Source organism: Petaurus breviceps, unplaced genomic scaffold (genome assembly GCF_028583685.1).
Source record: "Petaurus breviceps papuanus isolate PSGF00001 unplaced genomic scaffold, PetGlider_PUasm1.0 90604, whole genome shotgun sequence".
Taxonomy (NCBI): domain Eukaryota; kingdom Metazoa; phylum Chordata; class Mammalia; order Diprotodontia; family Petauridae; genus Petaurus; species Petaurus breviceps.
Window position 1 is genome coordinate 2122778 of NW_027187285.1, and position 17629 is coordinate 2140406.

Sequence of the window (17629 nt, forward strand, 5' to 3'; positions counted from 1 at the left end):
GCACGTCCATGGGGCATGGGAGATCTTTAAATCCCATAACCCTTACACTTGGTCAGATCTCACCTTACCTTACATGGAATTTAATCTAAGGTAGGGAAGTCCATTGTGCTCTACTCAGGTCTTTGGCATTCCACTGACCTCTCTTATTAAAGTATTAGCATTATTAATAAAATTTCTAATTAACCAGAAATTACATCTCTCAAACTTTTTTTTTTGCTTTTTGGAGGGCAATTGGGGTTAAGTGACTTGCCCAAAGTCACATGGCTTGTAAGTGTATCAAGTGTCTGAGGGCACATTTGAACTCAGGTCCTCTTGATTCCAGGGCCAGTGCTCTATTCACTGCACCACCTAGCCACCCCTCTCAAACTCTCTAAATGTCACAGAGGGAGTAGGTGGAAAACTACAAGAACCAAACATAAAGGCATTTTCCCAAAATATTCATATCATGGCCACTTCCATGCCATTCTGTTTCTGGTTGGAACATCATCTCTGCCTCTTTTCCATCAGAACCTTGGCCTCTGCCCCTAGAACCACTGTGAATCTGACTGAGTTTTTCTCATGTCTTATCTGGATCCAGGCTTCCACCTTACTTCCTGGCTATCTCTATACCACATCAGAATGTGCACCTTCCCTTTCTATCTCCTCTTTATGTATTCTCTATTAGAATACAAGCTCCTTAAGGACAACTGTCTTGCTTGCTTTTATTAATATAGCAACACTTAGCACAGTGCCTGGCACATATTTAACATTCAATAAATGCTCTATCTATGGAAGTGTGTGTGTTCTATCTTATTAAAATGTTTGTTTCAACCACAGTGAAAGAACAAGCATTTCTTTTTATTGTATTCTATACCTTGTACACTATAAAGTTCTTATTAGTTATAAGTAGCTATAAACCAGGCAAGTGTTTAGTTAAAGTATGAGTTATATTTATGATGGTCAGAATAAGCATCTTCTACAAAGCCAGGTAGAAGCATCAGTGGGATAATAAACCTACTAATCATTGCTCAGGGATAGAGACAAAAAAAAAGATTACAAACTATTAGTTCAATCTCCTTGTCTTCAATCAAGCAATACCTTATATTTACCTAGTAACTCAGTTACAAAATGCACATGAGTTTATCTCACTTGATCCCTACAACCCCCTGTGCACAATTCTATCTACATTTTACAGGTGAGAAAACTGAGGTTCAAAGAAATTGGTTAGGTGAAGTGCCCGCAGACAGATGCACAGCTAGGTCTAGAACCAAGGACTCCTGACCTGGTACACTTCTAGTTACACCACACTACATGTCTAAAATCCAGCAAGATATCTATTTTCTTCCCAAAGATCAGTCATTGTTGTTGTTCTTCCTTTGCTCCTGAAGATTGGGAGAATCTTCTCAAAGATATCCAGAGATGAAGATTCTCTGCTCTTCTTCTGTCTGTCACTTAATTGCAAATTGTTCAAGAAGCTCCTCCCTAGGAAACCTCAAATTTCCAACCTTAATTTGTTTCCATTGGTGGACCAGATTAGGTACATAACACAGAGTTGTAAACAACTGTAGTAATCTAGTGTCCCACACTTTTGGGACAAGAAATCACTATTTGACAAAAACTGCTGGGAAAACTTGAAAACAGAAGGGCAGAAGAAACCAGGTATAGACCATAGTATACAGAGATACTATACATCTCACATAGTATACCAAGGTAAGGTCAAAATGGGTACATGATTTAGACATAAAGGGTGACACCATAAACAATTTAGGAGAGCAAGAGTTTGTCTGATCTATGGAGGAGGGGAGAATTTATGACCAGACAAGAGATAAAGAGCATTACTAGATACAAAATAGATAATTTTAATTATATTAAATTTAAAAGGTTCTGCACAAACAAAACCAAATGCAACCAAGATTAGAAGGAAAGCAGAAAGCTAAAATTTTACAGCAAATGTCTCTGATAAAGGCCTCATTTCTCAAATATATAGAGAACTGGGTAAAATCTATGTGAATACCAGTCATTCTCCAATTGATGAATGGTCAAAGTATATATATATAAACAGCAGAAGAAATTAAAGCTATCTATAGTCATATAAAAAATGCTCTAAATCACTATTGATTAGAGAAATGCAAATTAAAACAAATCTGAGGTACCACCTCACACCTATCATATTGGCAAATATGACAGAAAAGGAAAATGATAAATGTTGGAGGGACTGTGGGAAAATTGGGATACTAATGCACTGTTAGTGGAGTTGTGAACTGATCCAACAGTCTTGTAAAACAATTTGGAAGTAGTTCCAAAGGGCTATAAAACTTCATATCTTTTGATCTAGCAATACCATTTCTAGCTCTGTATACAGAGATTAAAAAAATGGGGGGAGGGAAGGGATGCCTATTTGACAAAAATATTCATAGTGGCAAAGAATTAGAAATTGAGGTGATATCCATCAATTTGGGAATGGCTGAACAAAGTGTGGTACATGATTGTAATGGAATACTATTGTGCTTTAAGAAAAGACAAGCAGGATAATTTCAGAAAAACCTGGAAAGACCTAAATGAACTCATGCAACAATGAGCAGAACTGGTACATTGTACACAGTAACACCATTATTGTATGATGATCAATTGTGAACGACTCAGCAATACAATGATCCAAGACAATTCCAAAGGACTCATGATGAAAAATGCTATCCACCTTCAGAGAAAGAAGTGAGGGAGTCTGAATGCAGATCAAAGCATACAATTTTTCACTTTATTTTTTCATTTTTGTCTGTTTTCTTTCACAACATTACTAATATGGAAATGTTTTGTATAATTGCACATATATAACATATTAAATTGCTTACTCTCAGGAAAAGGGGAGGGGAAATAGGGAATTTGAACTCGAAATTTTTAAAAATGAATATAATTGGGGAAAAAATAAATATTATTTTAAAATAAAATCTGTCTCCTCCGGTACAAGGAGTTTGTATTTCATTTTTAAAATAGTTATCAAACCACAGTGCACATAATTTAGTTCACCCCCTATCTTTTACAGTCAGAGACTGAGACCAAGAATAGAGGTGAGGTTCTTTAGTGGAGTTCTGGATTTATAATAGCTCAGTTATAAAACTTTGGTCAAAACTTGGATGGAAAGCGCTTTTCATACATTATCTTACCATCTCACATTAAAGAGGTTGCTCTCGCCTCACTTTCTCTGGGGTAGGCTGCCTCTCTCCCTTCTTCTTAGGTACCCCGTGAAACTTGGGGTTGCTTTTTCTCTGGTTCATCAGTTCAAAGTTCCACTGGCTGTTTTCTTCTATTTTTAGAGGGCCAGTAACTAGCCCCCCAATTCCATATGACCATTTAACATAGACTGGTTTTTACAAAGGGATATTTATTTCACAGATATAGTAAGAAACAACGTATATTTCCCCCAACATTTGGGGGTAAAATTTCTCCCTCCCCCTCAAAAAACCCCCCTTAGTTCAGTTCCTACACACAGAGGAGGAAACTAAGGCTAAGAAGTTAAAGGTCACAAAGTATCTGAAGCAGGATTCGAATCCAACCTTCTCTGGACACTAGCACCACCCGCCCCATCCCAAAGGCAATGGTTCTGATTTGTCTCATCTGTAAAAAGGCAGGCGTGGGGAGGAGGGCGCGCGGGTGATCTCTAGCATCCCTTCCACCTCTAAGTCCCCGGGGTGACGGGCAGCCAGGCCTTGAGTCTGCATTTCTGGGCTTCCCCAGACATACCAGGGCTTCTTCACACCCCCGAGCCGCTCTACTAGGCCAGGCTGCCTCTGTTTCCTCAGGGACCAGGCGCATGGGGGGTAGGAAGGTTTTCTTCCCCGGAGGAGTGGGTTCGCCTCAACCTGGGCATCGCGGGGATCGTTAAGCATGGGCGCCTCTCCTCCCACAGTACACGTTCCCTGCAGCTCCGCAAGCCCTCTGATTCTGGGGGGGAGAGAGAAGACCCGAGGCCAAACGACCGACCCTCCCACGTCCCAGGCTCTGTTCGAGCCTCGGTCTCAGTCTGGGTTGCCAAGGCAACGAACGGAAGTGAGGTGGTGGTGGGTGGGGGGAATGTGAATCCTGAGGCAGGGAGAGGTGAAAACTCTCGCGAGGTTAGTCCGGGCGTTCCCGTGCTGGAAGTAAGAACTCGCGAGAGCCGGCCTCCCGGAAGCTCCACGTCAGTAAATTGGTCAGTGTTCTGCCCCTGCCAGCGTCCACCCCGAGCTAGCGGGCCCCGGGACCCGGCATTGAGCGAGGGAGTTCGGCAGCGCTGACGGAGCCATGGTGAGACCTTGGCCTTGCAGGCTTAAAAATAAATAAATAAAAGCGTGGGGCGGATCGGTGCTGGCCCTGCAGGGGTTGCTGTGGCCGGGGCAGCTCCGGGGATCTCCTCCGGCCCTCCTGTGACGGGAGAGGGGGAGGGGAAGACAGGCCCTGGGAGCGCCCTGGGCTCCAGCCGCCCCCGTCCCCACCTGGCTCTGTGCAGGAGTTACGGGCCCCCTAAGGAGGGAAAGGGCGGGGGACGGACAGCGAGTGGTATGGGGGCCAAGGGTGGACTGCAAGTGGCAGAAACGGGGTGTCGGCTGCTTTCCCTCGTGGGTACATTATTTGATCTCTCTGAGACTCAGTTTCCTCACCTGTGAAGTGGAAATAACATCTCTAGTCCTCCCTGGACCAAATGAAGTAACGTGGGCGAAGCGTTTTGCAGACCTTTAAAGCCCAGTATAACTGTCAGGCTGCTGCTTCTCTTACCAGAGAAAGACAAGGACTGTGCTGACTTAAAGACCATATCATAATGGCTGTTTCTAAAATGAATGCCGGTTTTCGAGGCGGGTCATTTCTCAGGAGATGCTACTATTAGCATCAAAGTTCTACCTTAAAAGTGCTCATTTAGATGATTTTCAAGTTACCTTCCAACCCTATGGGCATTATGATACAAAACTTGACACGAGTGCAGAATATACTACGGAAAATAGGTACTTGATCCTGTTATAAACTACTTAAAAGGTATAAAGTTAAGGATAGCAAACATTTTTATGTACATAATGGACAAACTAAGGCTAATAAAATTGTCTCCAACCTTTTTAACTGGAATTTTATTAATCTAGAAATAAATGTTGAAGTGTACATTACTAGGTGTTTTAGATCTATAGAAAGAAGAAGTTTGCTATATAAAAACTACTGTTGTCCATTCCTTATATTTCTAAAAGCAAAAGTTGCCGTTTTAATGTCACTTGAGTATTATTTCTCATTCTCAGAAATATCTTTATAAATATGTCGTGGTTATTATTACATTGTGTTATTATTACATTCAGGACTTCCTCAGAAGTGCACATTTCTTGCCTCTTAAGAAAATGTAAAGTGTTTTTAGGCCAGGTTTATTTTTTCTTCCCTTTTCCCATCACAAAATTTGATGAACTCATAAAATAATTTAGTCATGAAAGAATCTTAGGAAAAATTTAATCTTCCTGACTAGGGGATGTAGGTCAGAAAAAGTTAAATGATTTGTCCAAAGTTACACAATCAATAGCAACATCACAGTTAGAATCATAGAGTTTGAAGAGATGTAAGAAGTCATCTAGTCCTACCATCCACCTAAATCTCCTACTGTGGCAAGTCATCACTTAATCTGTGTCTAAGCACCCTTAGGGACAGAGCATTTAGTACTTTGGGAGACAATGCACTCCAGTTTTAGAGAAATCTAATTGTCAGGAACTTCTTTGTAATGTTGGGCTCATTCTTTATAATTTTACCCACTCATCTTTGTTTTGCTCTCTAAAATCACATAAAATAAACCCATCTCTATCACATGATGGCTTTTTAAATATTTGAAGTTAATTCCTTGCTAAATCTTACCTCTTGAACAGTTTTTTCAATAATCCATGTATGGGATGATAATGAGTCTTCCTACCATCCTTTAGATAGAGTTTAGCTTGTCATTTTTAAAATGTAGCATCTAAATGTAATAATACAAATGAGGTCTAACGAGTGTAGCGAGACTATTGGTTCCTTTCTGATTATGGAGATGGTTAAATGCTACTTTCTTTATGAAGTTTTCTCTGATCCTTTCCCTCCCAGGTGATTAATGTCTTTCCCTCAGGACCTCATGTAACTTGTTATTTTGTATAGACAACTATGTATTGAATTAATTGTGTGTTTTATTCACTTACTAGACTATAAGCTCTATGAGGGCATGGACTTTGTCTTAATTGACCTTTGTATCTTCCTTTGATATCTAGAAAATATTAGGTACTTAATACATGTTTATTGAAAGAATGAGAAATTACTGAAAGCCAAGTGTTACCAATGCCCATGATAGACAAAATTCCAAGATAAATAAATGCATAGTCTGTAACATCAGATACCACAGAGGTCATGGAGGTTGAAAACTAAGGAGAGACCTTTGGCAATTCATAGGTCTTTGGTGATAACTCAAAAGAGTAGTTTGGGTTAAATGACAAGGTAGTGAGTATAGAGTTTTTGAGTGATGAGGAAGTAGAGGCAGAGGTAACACTTCTTTTGAGGAGTTTGGCAGTGAGAAGACTTTTTTAAAAACAGGATGTAGTTCACTGGAGTAGCAATATAAAGAGATCATTTTTTTTTTTTAAATAGGGGAGAATTAGCATGTTTGTAGGTAGAGGGAAAGGAGCTACTTGGGGGAGTTACTGAGGGATGCTGGAGTGAATGGAATCAAGAAAACATATAGAGAAGTACTAGAAGGTAGAAAAGGTAGGTGAAGATAACAGGGAAAGCTGAAGATAGTGAGGATTGTATGGCAGTGGATGTTGTGAAGTGAAAAGAAGGGAATGTTGGATGGCTTGAAGGTATCTAGAGAGGAGTAACTCATTGTCTTCCAAGGCATCCTATTCTATTTGGGGATAGCTCTTTTGTTAGAAGTTTTTTTCTATATGTGACTTCTTATCAGAATTTCTGGTTCTGTCCTTTTGGACCAAAAAGAACAAGGACAATCCCTCTTCCATAAGACCCTCTATCTCCACCCCAATCTTGAAGATAGTTATATTCCCCACTAATTCTACTCTTCCTTAGGCTAAATATCAGTTATTTCGACCATTTCTCAATTAGCATGACTGAAGCCTTTTGTCATGCTGTTTGCTCTCCCCCAAGCTACATCCCAGGGTAGCTATAATGGTGGTTGTGATTATTGAAATATTATTAGGAGTTTTTAGGATAGTAGAGGACTGAAAAAGAGCAAATAATGTCATTCCAACTTTTCAAAAAGGGAATGTTCTATATATTATAACCTGACTTTGATTCCTGGCAAAATTCTGTAATGTATTATCAAAGGTAAGGTTAATGAAAATCTGGAAAAGAAAATTGTGCTGGAATAACTTGATCAAAAATAGGTTGTGCCACAGTAAAGTCATTGGATTTTTTCAGAGGATTAATTTTACTACAAAATAACAGAATAGTTTTCCTAGGTTTCAGCAAAGTATTTCACTAAGCGTCTTACGCTAGCCTTATGGGAAAGATAGATATGAATTGGCTTTATGAGAGTAAAGCAAAAGTGGATTCAGAACTGGTTGAATGACTAAACCCAAAGAATACTCATTAATGGGTCAGTGTCGACTTAGAGGTCTTTAGTAGAGTGCTTGAACTTGGCCTGTGCTGTTTAATATTTTATTAATGGTTTGGATAAGGGGAAAGACGGCATGCTTCTTGTATTTGTAGATGCAGGCAGGAAGGTACAGATTTGGGATCCAGAAGGCTCTTTAACCATGTTAAAATGTTGGGCTAAATGAAATAAGCTGAAATAACTAATAGTATTAACTAATAGTAATAAAAAAATTATAAAGCACTTACAAGGTTTGCAAATTGTTTTACATAACCACATTTGAACCTCATAATAACCTGAGACGGTAAATAGTACAGTTATTATCATCTGTATTTTATAGATAAAGAAACTGAGGCCATGGCCTTTAAATGATTTGTACAGGATCACACAGCTAGTGAGGATCAGGTGGAATTTGAACCCATGTTTTCCTCTTTTAAGTCCAACAGTTAGTCCACTATGCCATGTTTCCTCTCATTCTCAGATAGAGTGATCACTTCCCTTCCCCAAGATTTTTATTATATCTATTTAAGCATATAAACTATATTTAAGCATATAGTTTTTCCTTTTTTATTCAGGATCAAATTCAGAATAGCAGTCTTCCTTACTGTTGTTTTCCCCTTTGTGAGGAATGTATTTATTAAAGCAAACCAAGAATTAGCTGCTCTGCTTTTGGCAGAGATATCATGCCAACAGATGTTTGGAAAATAAAAGTAAGACAACTCTTTGTCATACTATTCCCTCTGCTATTTTATCTCTGATCCAGCTGAATTAGGCTGCTCACCTCTTCTGGTATATATGTCATGCATTTTACTGTCCTCATGCCTTTGCTCATGTTATTCTTTATTCCTGAAGTGTTCTTTTTGCTGGTTGTTTCTCCTGTTCTTGAAAGATCAGCTAAAATAACCCTTCTGTCATGAGGCCCTCCTTGATCTTTACAGTCTATAATGAATTTTTATCCTTAAACCTTTACAGGACTTTATTTTCATCTGTTATTCAGTTATGTATTATTTTATATTAAAGTTATTTCTGTATGTGTTATATTCTTCTAGTAAATTGCAAGTTTCCCAAAGACAGGGACTGTATATTACTCTTGGTAGCTCCTCCATTGCTTAGCACATTGCATATAGTAAGAACTTAATAAACAAATGGACAAATTGAAATGTGTAAAAAGGTTTTTCTATGAAGATTTCCAGAGATATTAAAGGTATAATAAAATCGATTTCTGACAAATGGATTTCTGTACAGATGTATTTCTTTGGGTTTAGACATTTTCTTTCAGGTTGTTGTCCAGAATCAAAATGACTCATAACTCTTGTCTGTCATCAGTGTCAGACAGTAGGAAAGCTAAGAATTTGATAGACATGGAATATGAACTAACTTTCCAGGTAAATATTTAGACCATGTTTGAAACTGGACATGTATTATAAGCTCTAGATTCAAAAGAATCAAAAATGCCAAAGCCCATAAAATATCATAAACATTTTCATATAAACTCCAAAATCCATTGATGATTGTGTATTACACTTGTCTCTTACAAATCAATCTTACTTTAAACTGTTTAACAGTTATTTTTGCCAAAGCAGTTCTATTACTTGGACTTGTATAAGGCTTTCATAATCACACACACACACACACACACACACACACACCATTTTAAAAAATTTTATATAATTTATTACATATAATTCAATATTATCTGTACTCTTTAAATGACAATTAGACTTTTTTTTGTCAAGACACAAATTATAGAAACACAAAATTACAAGAGAGAATCAAGATTACTGGCTAAATGGTTAGGCTTAAGATTTGGCCATGTGAACATTTCTATATATTTGTGCTTTCTGTGGTAAGAGAGGAAATAGGAGCATTAAACCTGAAATTTTTTCTGAATTTTGGTATGGTGAAGAAAAAAAAATAGTTGTATACTAACTTGAATATACCAGAGTTTTTATATGAGAGGAAACTTCTTGAAAAACTGATTGTATTTTATTCACTTAATAATGTAATGTTTTTAATTTCTCTTTAGCCTCTTAGACTTGATATCAAAAGGAAGCTAACTGCTCGATCTGATCGAGTCAAGAGTGTTGATTTGCATCCTACAGAGCCATGGATGTTGGCTAGTCTTTACAATGGCAGTGTCTGTGTTTGGAATCATGAAACACAGGTAAGGATATTTTTTTAGAGCACTTAATAGAAAAAGTACTGTATCAGTATATGCTCAGTGTAAAAGTAAAAGATATATTAATAGATTCTCACAGTGAATCCATCAAAGTTGTTAAATATATGTGTGTTATTTAAGAAAAATTTCTGACAATCTTAAACATTAGCTTTACTGACTTAGATATTATTATATGATATATTTGGGTCCTGTAAGAGAAGATATAGGATGTGAAGCAAGTACAGTCAATTCTTGATCACATGATTATTAATATAGTATGTCTGGAATATAGGTGATTACCACATTGCTATATCTAATCTTAGTTTTTTTAGAGTATCAGGGGCATATTTCTAACTTCCTGGATATTTCTTTTTTTTTTTTTTTTAAGCAATCGGGGTTAAGTAACTTGCTCAAGGTTACACGGCCAGTTATTATTTCTGGGTGTGGTGCTGAGTATCTGAGCCCAGATTTGATCCAGGTCATCCTGACACTGGAGCCGGTGCTCTTACTCGCTGAGCCACCTGGCCGCCCCTAAGCAATTGGGGTTAAGTAACTTGCTCAAGGTTACACGGCCAGGTGTTTCTGGGTGGGTGCTAAGTGTCTGAGCCCGGGATTTGATCTCCAGGTCTTTTCAACACTGGAGCTGGTGCTCTTACTCGCTGTGCTACCTGGCCGCCCCCTGGATATTTCTAAATATATTTCCCTAAAGCATCTCAAATTCATTGTGTCCCAGAACTGAATTTTTTACCATAGTCACCCCATTTCTGAACTTCTTTATTTCTGTGTTGAATACTACCATCTTTGAGGTCCACCTAAGTTTTCAACTGTGGTGTTAGTCTTTTTCCCCCTAATTTTTGAAAAACATTTATTTATTTATTTATTTTTAGTTTTCAACATTCACTTCCTTAAGCTTTGGAATTTTAAAATTTCTCCCTCTTCCTTCCTTCCCCTGTCTACAAGATGGCATGCAATGTGATACAGGCTCTACATATACATTCATATTAAACATTTTCACATTATTCATGTTGTTAATAAGAATTAGAACTAATGGTGTTATTCTTGACTCCTCACTCGATTTCACGCCACATATCCAATCATTTGCTGAATCTTGTCAGTTCCACCCATTGCTTAAATCTGTCTCCTCCTCTCCACTTCCAAGGCCATGAACCTAATTCAAATTCTTATTGCCTCTCTTCTGTTTGGGGACAAGTAGCCTCCTAATCAATCTCCTCACCTCTAATCTTGTTGGTGCAGTGAACAGAGCACTGGATTTTGAGTCAGGAAGACCTAAATTCAAATCCTGTCTTGGGTAATTGTTAGCTGTGTCACCCTGGTCAAATCATATAACCCTTTGAGGCCTTAGTTGCCTCATCTGTAAAACAAGGCTGTCGGACTTGTTGACTTTCAAGTTTTGTTCTAGCTCTGATTCTGTTTGGTTAATCTCTTTCCTTGACAGGTCATCTTCTATACAACTGCCAAAGTAATTTTCCTAAAGCACTGGTCTGACCATATCAGACCATCTCCTTATTTGATTTCAGTTATATATATATATATGTGTGTGTGTGTGTGTGTGTATATATATATATATATATCTATATATATATATTGCAGTTAACTTCTGTGACTCTTCATTTTTAATTACTGGCCATCTCTTGTTATAAAATTAAATTTACATAGATTGTTGTTTAAAAAATAACAGTAAGATTCCATTAGGTCTAAATTAAAGGCGTCAAATTAGAAGGAAGGAGGGTATCTAGAAGGGAAGAAGGAGAAAAAAAGGCAAACTCCTGTGAGGCCCAGTCATGTTAAAATATAATTGGCTTCTAGGGTTGTATCCCAGAGAGATCATATAAGTGGGAAAAGAACATGTATGTACAAAAATATAGCAGCTCTTTTTGTGGTGGCAAAGAATCGGAAATTGAGGGGATGCCCATCAATTGGGGAATGTCTAAACAAGTTATGTATATGAATGAGCAGGCGGACTTCATAATAACTTGGATATAAACTGATGTTGAGTGAGGGGAGCAGAGCCAGGAGAACATTGCACACAATTACAGACACATTGTATCTGTGATGACTAACTTTGATAGACTGGGCTCTTCTTAGCATTGCAAGGTTATAAGACAACTCCAAAAGACTCGTGATGGAAAAGGCTATCTACACTCAGAGAAAGAATTACGGAATCTGAATGCGGATTGAAGCAAACTACTCGCTCTCTTTTGTTTTGTTTCTTCTTTCTTCTTGTTCATTCCATTGGTTATAATTCTTCTTTACAACTTGACTAATGTTTAATATGAAGATATCTGTAGATCCTGTATTGGATTGCATGCCGCCATGGCGGGGAAAGGGGAGAGAAGGTGAGGGAGGGGGAGAAAATTTACAACTGAAAAACTTGTGGAACTGAATGTTATAAGCTAAAAGTAAATTAAAAGAAAAAATATATAATTGGGAAATGTTTAACAGAATAAAATACATTGGGGCGGCCAGGTAGCACAGCGAGTAAGAGCATCGGCTCCAGTGTTGAGAACACCTGGAGATCGAATCCCGGGCTCAGACACTTAGCACCCACCCAGAAACACCTGGCCGTGTAACCTTGAGCAAGTTACTTAACCCCAATTGCTTAGGGGTGTCTAGGTGGCTCAGTGAGTAAGAGCACCGGCTCCAGTGTCGGGATGACCTGGATCAAATCCGGGCTCAGATACTCAGCACCACACCCAGAAATAATAACTGGCCGTGTAACCTTGAGCAAGTTACTTAACCCCAATTGCTTAAAAAAAAAAAAAAAAGAATAAAATACATTATAGTATAGATAATGTTAATTTGTAGATTTCTTTTTTTTTTTTTAAGCAATTGGGTTAAGTAACTTGCTCAAGGTTACATGGCCAGTTATTTTTGTGTGGCTGCTAAATATCTGAGCCCGGAACCGATCCCAGGTTTCCCAACACTGGGGCCGGCACTCTTACTCACTGTACCACTTGGCCCGCCCCTAAGCAATTGGGGTTAAGAAACTTGCTCAAGGTTACACGGTCAGTTGTTTTTGTGTGGGTGTTAAGTATCTGAGCCCAGAACCGATCCCAGGTCTCTTGACTCTGGGGCTGGTGCTCTTACTCACTGCGCCACCTGGCCACTCCAATTTCTGGATTTCTAAGTCAATATACTGCCTGTAGGGGTCATTTCTATTTGAATTTAACACCACTGATCTAAATCTTATCAGATATAATACACTTGACAAGACATGGGAAGATATAATTGATAGAATTAGAATGCTTTTTAATGTATATATCCCTTAGATTTTTGTAGTGTTATCATTTTTGGTCTCTTGTAATACGGAATTGACAGAGTGCATTGTTTTTAAACTAGCAGAAGGTATTTTCATTTAATCACAACTTCAGCATATTTCTTTCTTTTAAAATTTTAAGACTCTGGTGAAGACATTTGAAGTATGTGATCTTCCTGTTCGAGCAGCAAAGTTTGTTGCAAGGAAGAATTGGGTAGTCACAGGAGCAGTAAGTAGTCCAAGATTTTGAGAGTATTTTCCTTTCCTTTTATCATTTTCTGAATTAGTTGACAAATATGTAAATAATTTCCAGAATTTTCTTTTCCTATCTTGTTAATCTTTGATATTTTTTGAAGCCTCAGCTTTGTGCCTATAATAAGGCTTTTGTTCAATTTACTTTATAGACATGATATCAGTTCTTATTTGGAAATTTTTGTTACTTTTCTCTCTAGGATGACATGCAAATTAGAGTCTTCAATTATAACACTTTGGAGAGAGTTCATATGTTTGAAGCACACTCAGACTATATTCGTTGTATTGCTGTCCATCCAACTCAACCTTTCATTTTAACTAGCAGTGGTAAGACATTATATAATATCTCACTTTATCCTCTGAAACTCTCTAGGTTACTCATTTTCCATCCACTAAAAAATCCTGTTCTTTTACTGATGTTCCAATTGAAATTTCTAACATTCACTAGCATATGGAGTGTTTAAATCCGCTAACTCCTTTTGTGTTTTTAATGAAATATCAACTGTGCTTAGAATTTGAAAAGTGATAGCTGAGATAGGAAGACCCAAAGGTCTGGTTGCTCAAACATCTGCCAAACAGAAAGCTCATTTACATGCTGATGAGTGAAGTGTTGGCAGATTTCCACTTCCCAGGCAATTTTACTTTTATAGTTAGACTAGCTTTGCTTATTAACATATACAAAACAGTGAGTTTTTTAGAGGCCAACTGTAAAATGAATGTCATTAGATTGGTTATGGACATTTAAAACATTTAAAAATTAAATTCAAGATGTGAGCATTAATGATTAGTTCTTTTATACTTTGATAACAATATCTTTTTCATCATAATAGCCATTTCAGATTCCTTCAGAGCTAGTGATATCCTCTAGTCAATTTTACTGAGCTGTAGTAATAGCTATATATATATATATATATATATATATATATATATATATATATATATATATATATATATATATATACTCTAGTCATATTGATTTCTCTTAGTTATTATTGCTACTTTAAAACCTGATGGGTGTTTCTTTGAATTTTCTCAGAAAATTCTTATACTTATATTATTACATATATGCTTTAAAAAAATTAGTGTTGTTACTAATGTTATTTTTGTTCTTTTGAAAGTATAGTTTTCATTTTTTCTCCTGTTTTAGAATGATTCAATAGTAAGCTTTTTAAAGAATTTTGTGAGGACAGTGGCTATAATATAAACAATCTAGTAACTTGAAATTTTTTTTTTTTTACTAGATGACATGCTGATTAAACTGTGGGATTGGGATAAAAAATGGTCTTGCTCACAGGTGTTTGAAGGACATACTCACTATGTTATGCAGATTGTCATAAACCCTAAGGACAATAATCAGTTTGCTAGTGCCTCTTTGGATAGAACTATCAAGGTACAGTAGACATATTTGTGTTGACTGTGGTTGTTAGTGAATTTTAGATGCTTCTTCATTTCCACAGAGGTTAATTAGCATTTCAGAAGTTCTCAAAAGCTCATTTTGAAGTCAAATATGCCCTCTTATTTTGAATCAAAAGTATAATTTCTCTTTTAAAAAATGACATATAGCACCTAATGTAGGATTATAATGGAAAATTTAGGTATTCTAGGGTATTGTTTTTTAGCTATTAATAAATTTTAATATGCAGTATTTTTCCCCCAATAACATTTGTTTTATTTTTTTAGTTTTGAGTTATAAATTCTATCTCTTCCTCCCCCCCCCCGCCACCCTCCATGAGATGGTAAACAGTCAGATACAGGTTATACATTTGCAATCATGTGGAACGTGTTAGCAAACTTTTAAAAATGTCAAGACCTTTTCTAGATTACTGGTTCCTTGTCTGCTTTTTAGCATTTTCTTTGTTGTTCTCCGCTGTATATACTGTATTTTTAAAAATCCAGATTCCCTTTTTTCTTAAATATTTTTCTTATACATGAACTTCTTATTCATAAATTAAAACTCATGTTTCTAACATTTGTTGTTGCTTGCCTCCAATATTTCAACTAATTTAGTTATTGTCTTGATTGCTTTTTTAATATCTTCTTCAGCTCACACAGAATGCTATGATTAGAACCTCTCTTGGGGTTTTATCCTTCCTTCCATTAGAGCTCTAATCTAGTAGAAAGAACACTGAAGGATTTAAACATGGGATCAAGTCTAATATCAGCTATTTTATAGCCATGTAACCTTGACCAAGTCATTTAACTTTTTTTTTTTTTAAAGCAATTGGGGTTAAGTAACTTGCTCAAGGTTACATGGCCAGTTATTTCTGGGTGGGTGCTAAGTATCTGAGCCTGGATTCGATCCCAGGTCTCCCAACTCTGGGGCAGGCACTCTTACTTACTGCACCACCTGGCCGCCCCCAAGTCATTTAACTTTACTGAATATGAATTTTCTTAACTGTAAAGTGAGAGGGTTGGATTGCATGACTTTAAAAAAGTTCCTTTTTAGCTCTGACATTCTTATTTTTTCTCCCTCCCCCTTCTATTTTTCCTTGTCTGTGGCAAAGAATTGAAATAGTCATACTGTATTTCTGGATTTTATCATTCTGCCCTACTTGATAGTATATACACTGAGTCACAGATTTTAAATTGTTGATATATTTTTGTATCCTCTATGAGTCTTCTGCAAATACCTTAGCTGTTGAATGAATGATTTATTTGTATCTCTCTGTTCTGGTATAGTTTGATTGAATATTTCCTATTCTCTTTTTTAGTATTTGTTTCCTCAGTCCCTTTTGAGGTCATTAAGAAGTAGCTTTTTTCTTCAAATGTAACTGCCTGAATTCATTTCCATAAGCTTTACAATGTATCTTTTGCAAGAAGTGTTGAATCTTGTAGCTGTGGCCCTAGGAATGCTGAATAACTTGGATACCTTACTTAAATTTGATATAAATGTCTGGCACAACTTCATTTGCCCGTGTAACGGGCATACTACCAAGGGAGCAAATTAATTGTCTGTGCTTCTTACCCAGCTTATTTCATTATTCTTGTAGGAAGCAATCTAACATTAAACATCACCTCCTTCTCCTCTCCCACTCAAATGCATGCTTACACCTGTTCTTTTTAAATTTTTAAAAAATTTTGAACTTAAGAAATAAAACAAGCATTTCCATGACATTGTAGAATAGGAAAAAAAGATGATTGCACATGAAACTGCAATATGTACAACTATGCTATTCCATATGTACAGCTATGTATGCCTATATGAATGCAATATGTAAAACCGTGCTATTCTGTATTCTCTATGTACAATTTGCTATTCCATTATCATATAACTCTTTTCTTCCCCCCATGACTACCATTAGATACAAATGTGTCTATATTTGTGCGTGTCTATATGTTCATCATTCTAAACATACTTCTATTTATCGGTTCTTTCTCTGGATGCACATAGCATCTTCCTTCATAGGTTCTTTGTAGTTGATTTGGATATCTGTAGTAGTCAAAATTACTCACTTATTCAAAGTTGTTCTTAAAACAATATGGCTGTGACTGTATACAATGTTCTCTTAGTTCTGCTCATTTCACTCCATTATTTCATGTAAGTCTAGCCATGTTTTTCTAAGATCATTGAGCTCATTATTTCTTATAGCATAGTAATATTCTATCACAGTCATATACCACAACTTGTTCAGCCATTCCCTAGTTGATGGGCATCCCCGCAGTTTCCGATTCTTTTTTTTTTATTTTTGCTTTTTTGGAGGGGCAATTGGGGTTAAGTGACTTGCCCAAGGTCACACGGATAGTAAGTGTTAAGTGTCTGAGGTTGGATTTGAACTCAGGTGCTCCTGACTCTAGGGCTAGTGCTCTATTCACTGTGCCACCTAGCCACCCCTAGTTTCCAGTTCTTTACCACTGTAAAAAGATGTGTTACAAATATTTTAGAACATATAGGTTCTTTTTCTTTTTCCCTAGTCATCTTTGGAAACAGACCTAGTAGTGGTATTGCTGGGTCAAAAGGCATGTAATAACTTTTTGGGCATAATTCCAGATTGCTTTCCAAAATGGTTGGATCAGTTCTCAGTTCCACCAACAGTGAATTAGTATCCTGATTTTTTCATATCCTCTCCAACATTTGTTGCTTTCCCCTTCAGTCACTTTGGCTAATATGATAGGTATAAAATGATATCTCAAGGTTGTTTTAATTTGCATTTCTTTAATCAATAATGTGTTAGAGCATTTTTTCATATGACTATAGACTATTTTGATTTCTTCATCGGAAAACTGTCTATTCATACCTTTTGACCATTTATCAATTGGGGAATGACTCATATTCTTACACATTTGACAGCGTTCTCTATATATTTGAGATATGAGACCTTTATCTAAGAAACTGTCTATAAATTTTCCCCTCAGTTTTCTGCTTTTCTTCTGATCTTGGCCATATTTGTTTTAT

General features: G+C 36.8%; 1 protein-coding gene across 1 annotated transcript in view; it reads left to right on the forward strand.

The window, feature by feature from the left end:
- Positions 1-4102: 4102 nt before the first annotated feature.
- COPB2 (COPI coat complex subunit beta 2) overlaps positions 4103-17629 on the forward strand; it is a 42274-nt gene continuing 28747 nt past the window's right edge. Inside the window, exons 1-5 of the mRNA XM_069063877.1 lie at positions 4103-4260; positions 9576-9713; positions 13127-13213; positions 13437-13563; positions 14478-14626. Coding sequence (XP_068919978.1) covers positions 4258-4260; positions 9576-9713; positions 13127-13213; positions 13437-13563; positions 14478-14626 — 504 coding nt within the window. The 5' untranslated portion in view covers positions 4103-4257. The remainder of the gene's footprint in view (positions 4261-9575; positions 9714-13126; positions 13214-13436; positions 13564-14477; positions 14627-17629) is intronic.